This window comes from Populus euphratica, unplaced genomic scaffold (assembly GCF_000495115.2).
Source record: "Populus euphratica unplaced genomic scaffold, PopEup_1.0 scaffold297.1, whole genome shotgun sequence".
Taxonomy (NCBI): Eukaryota; Viridiplantae; Streptophyta; class Magnoliopsida; order Malpighiales; family Salicaceae; genus Populus; species Populus euphratica.
The window spans coordinates 9,188-13,526 of record NW_011500180.1 but is presented as its reverse complement, the minus strand read 5'-3'; the positions used below and the strand labels follow the sequence as shown (position 1 = coordinate 13,526).

Here is a 4,339-nt window from a genome sequence, read left to right as displayed (position 1 = left end):
GTATATTTTGAAGGAGAAAATTGAAAGAAGTTTCCCATCAGAATTCATGGCTAAGGGCCAAACTGGTTTTTGTTATATGATTTGTTTTCTCACGTTTCCTTCTACTTTTGGTCGCTAGAACTGGGGGGGAAGAGCAAATGAAGCATCCAAGTGACAAATTTTCTTTTTCCCTGTTTCTTGAAATTATATATAATTGCAAAAGGAATAGGAAAAAACTGGAGAGAAGTTTGAAAGTAAAAACTTCTATAAATTCTTACCGACAAATCTGAGAGTAAAATCCTTACTGTTTCAGCTGAAAATGCTCCTACATGCTAATTTAATATGCTATCAACATCAATTTGATAAAGAAAATGAGGTTTAAAAGGAAAACAAAAGGATTGGAAAGCCCAAAAAAAGTCTTGCGGTGACCTTACTAAGCCTTTGAATGAAGCTGATGAAACTGCTCTTGCAAATCTATGGCTAGCGTTTCCCTGCCGGATTTATTGAGGCAGTTGAAAACCTTCATATACACTTTAAAATATGGTCTAAGACCTTTCTTGATCATTTCAGAAAGAATATTTTGGGCAATCACCAGATTTCCTCTTTTCTGATGAAGCCTCGCAAGCAAGCTGTAATTCATGCAGCTTGTGCACTTGTACTTCTTATCTGAATCAACCACGTACTTATATGCCTCCTCATATTGCTCAGAGTTGAAAAAACCCTTGATAAAGGCAGCATGTGTTGAAAGCCGAGGTTCAAGACCCCTTGCCACCATCTCATCAAAGTAGTGACATGCAATTTCAGTCTTGCCGTTCTTGCAGCAGTAATATACAAAAATTTCAAAGGTTAATGCATCAGGAGGGCAGTCCTTGTCCTGCATTTCCGTCAATACCTTGCAAGCATCATCATATTCACCGTTCTTAAGCAAACAGCTAATTAGATAATTGTAAATTCGGGAATTCAGTTCAAAGCCCTCTTTCCTCATCTCATCCTGAATATCTCTCACCCCTTTAAAATCACATCTCCGACACATTTCCCTGATAAAAATATAGTAATAAGAAATCTTCCTCTCAGTTTTCTTCATCACAAACTCAACCATGTCAAAGGATCCCAAAACACTGAACATTTCGATCAATGAGGGAACCCAACCATGACAAGACCCTCTAACTTCACGCAACAAGTCAATCACTCTCTGTGTGGATTCCACCAAGGACTCATTTGTAACATTCATAACATGTAAGAATTCGAATGCCTTTTTGGTTAGACATAACCGGTTCTCGTTAAAATCATTTAAAAGACTCCTCATAGCATCATAATCATCTAAACGCCCACAATTGTCAATAACCAAGCTACAAATATCAGAATTACATCTCAATTCAGGCTGCCAATGTCTAATCCAACGAAAGAAACGCAAAGCAGACACCTTTTCACTATTCAAGACATGAAAAACCAGAGTCACAGAAGCAATAGATAGCTTTACACTCAAAGAACCCAACTTGTACTCCAAATCATACTCATCCCTCTTAATCAAATCAATAATATATCCTACTTGCTTTTGCATTGCCCTTGGTCTGACCCTACCAGTTCCCATTTCCTTATAAACATTAAAGGATGGTGTCTTGTAACCTCGAAGATAACCATGAATATTTGACTTGAAGAAATAAAGATTCAAACTTTGACTATTATGACCATTGTACCTACCATTACATCCAGTAAAACCCATGTGTTTTGAGACAGAAGGTGACCTATTTGAGGAAAACAAGGATGAACTAGGATAGTTACAGAAACATAGAGAAGTTGAAGATGGGTATGATGGGTTTGGAAAGAGTTGTGGCTGGGACTGTTGGAAGAGGAGAGGGAAAATCAAATTATAATAAGGGTTTGAGAGGTACCTGAGATTCTTGTGGGAGAGCTTTGAGATCTCCATGGAGCTGCTAGGAGCAGTGCTGCCTCCTTGTGGCTAGAGTTGATAACACCAGTTAAAATTATGTGCAACAAAGTTATTTCAAAGTTTTCTGTAGGGTTCCTTACAAGTAAAAAAAAAAAATGGTTTTTTTGTAGTATCATGAACATATTATAGTCAAATTATATATGAAATTAATTTCAAGTCTACGTATAATTTGAATTTAATTAATGATTTATCATAATTTTTACATGTATAATAAAATATCAAATCATAAAATTTTATTTAAATATATAAGGAATTGAATTATATTAATTTAAAAATATTTTAAAAAAATAATTACGTAGAAAAAGAGTATGTACATATAAGAAGGGAACACCAAGAGAAAATTTTGAGTTGATCAAGTGATCAACCTTTGGATTTATTCCTTAATAATTCGAGTTTGAGTTATTTTAATGTCAATAAAAATTTATATAATTATTCATTTATAAAATTAATAAAAATGCACTATATATTCACGTTAATTCAAAAAACAAAACACCAAGAGGGGCACCAGGAGTTGGAGATGATGAAAGGAGAAGGGATAATGTTAATAAACAGAGGTGGTGGAGTCATAGAAGATGCAGAAAAAGATACAGAAAAACTGGTTCCTGGGAATGGAGAAGCTAATGAGCCCAAGAAAAACCAACACGAAGTGAATTAATGGGTAAATCCAAGGAAGAACAACACGATGTGAAGAGAATATGGAGCATGCTGGGCTCTAGCTTCGTTTTCGAGTCTTTTCAACAGTTTTTAATGGCCATATAAAACAACCTCAGGATGAAGAAGACAATATTCAATCCGACGTGCTTGAAATTGTTGGATAGAGATCGATCATCCAGTCCGCATGCATGTATACACTACATGCCTCGGCATACCCTGCAGCAACACTAGGTATAAAACTAGATCATTTCACGTTTCAGATTCCGGTGATGGGTTATAAGAATGTCAGGCGGACTTTCCGATGTTTGCCATTTTTCTGATCCCTTTCTTCTTTTCATTTCCCAGATAAGTTATGCGTAATGCATCACAAAATATATATTGCACTTGATAATTTAATGTTAGCAAAAATCTAATATGACTGGCTCAGATCCTGGATAAAGCTCGGAGCCCGGAAGACCAAAAAAACATTGATGGGAAATTATTAGCATATGCCAAGGGTTCTTTCTTCTTTCTTTGTCAATATGGAACAAAATTAAAAGAAGAGAAAAGTGAACAAAATTGCATGAAAATTGGAACCAAATTGAAAATTAGTTTTTCTACAGTAGAAGAAAAAGAACTTAATTCAACTTAGTTTTGAAAGAACTTAATTCAAAAAGAACTTAATTGGAACCGAACAAAATCAAATGTAAAAGAACTTAATTGAAAAAAAAAATCAAAATGAAAAAAAAGAAAAAGAAAAAGTAAATCTACAGTAGAAGAAAGAGTAAAACATCAATTCAAATTAGTTTTTCTTTCAATTTTAATATTCTCTTTGTTTAAAGATATCTTGAATTGGATTTTATGTTATCCTTTACAAGAATAAGATGTAAGAAACCCTAAAAGCTCTTAACTCTCTATTCTATAACAAATTATTTTTCTCTTTTTTATAATAACATTCACAACGAAATATATTGCTATATCTAACCTTGGATTATGATCTCTCGTTGAGGGATTAAGGTTATTGAATCAACTAATTTATCAGTTTAGCTGATCAACTTCTCGGTTGCATTAACTCATTACAAATGCAATTTTCATGTAGATATATAAAAAAGATGACTTTTGGCACACTTGTATGGAAAGGGGAGGGCGTAGGTTCAATGTTGACTGCTTGCATTTTTCATAATTAAGTTTGAGTAAAGGTTAAATTTAAAGATATTATTAACTAATAAGCTAAAAGATGTAGCTTTGATGATGTAGCTTTGCCTACTTCCATTTTTCATAATTAAGTTTGAAAAAAAGTTAAATTTAAAGATATTATTAACTAATAAGCTATAAGATTTGGGTTTAATGAAGATGCTTTACTATTTATATAAATAGTGAAGTTATATGATATTTTTCTTTTTATCTTTATTTTTTTTTTCTTTTAATTAGATACTTCTATAACCTAATTAAATGAAATTAGGCTTAAATTTATGATATATATATCAAATTAATAGACAGAGAATTAAAATGTAAAACACGAAAAAAATATGAATAATCACAACTTCATAACAATTTTTATTTTTATCTTAAGATTTATTTTTGTTTATTTTTCAATCATTGGTATGAAGAGAAGAAAGAGAAACTTACTTGGAAATAATATGAAGAGAAAAAATTATTGATTATCTCGATTTTAATAACTAAAATGACCAAGGTTATTATTAAATAATTTCATTCGACAAGAAAAATTTAATAATGGTGGGTTTTGGTCTTTTTTTTGGTTGGAAAAGTAGGGTG

General features: G+C 32.3%; 2 protein-coding genes across 3 annotated transcripts in view; one reads left to right on the top strand and one right to left on the bottom strand.

Annotated features, from left to right (window-relative positions):
* LOC105111509 (cytochrome c-like) overlaps positions 1-4,339 on the top strand; it is a 16,513-nt gene that overhangs the window by 8,975 nt on the left and 3,199 nt on the right. The gene's annotated exons all lie outside the window — the stretch shown is intronic.
* LOC105111500 (pentatricopeptide repeat-containing protein At1g62670, mitochondrial-like) lies at positions 223-1,947 on the bottom strand. Of its 2 annotated transcripts, XM_011006868.1 has the most exons (3): positions 1,872-1,947; positions 414-1,676; positions 223-311 (listed from the first exon to the last, which is right to left on the bottom strand). In XM_011006868.1, the coding sequence occupies exons 1-3, from the start codon at positions 1,904-1,906 to the stop codon at positions 305-307; spliced, it is 1,305 nt and encodes a 434-aa protein (XP_011005170.1). In that variant the 5' UTR covers positions 1,907-1,947; the 3' UTR covers positions 223-304. The 2 variants fall into 2 exon arrangements, with proteins under 2 accessions (XP_011005170.1, XP_011005168.1); XM_011006866.1 differs by having other exon boundaries at positions 409-1,875.

Excerpts from the sequence above, each read along its gene's own strand:
- LOC105111500 (XM_011006868.1), bottom strand. The coding sequence starts at position 1,906 with ATGGAGATCTCAAAGCTCTCCCACAAGAATCTCAG. Across the intron at positions 1,677-1,871 it reads CTCTCCCACAAGAATCTCAG|GTACAATGGTCATAATAGTC; the intron begins GTACCTCTCAAA and ends ATGTAATGGTAG.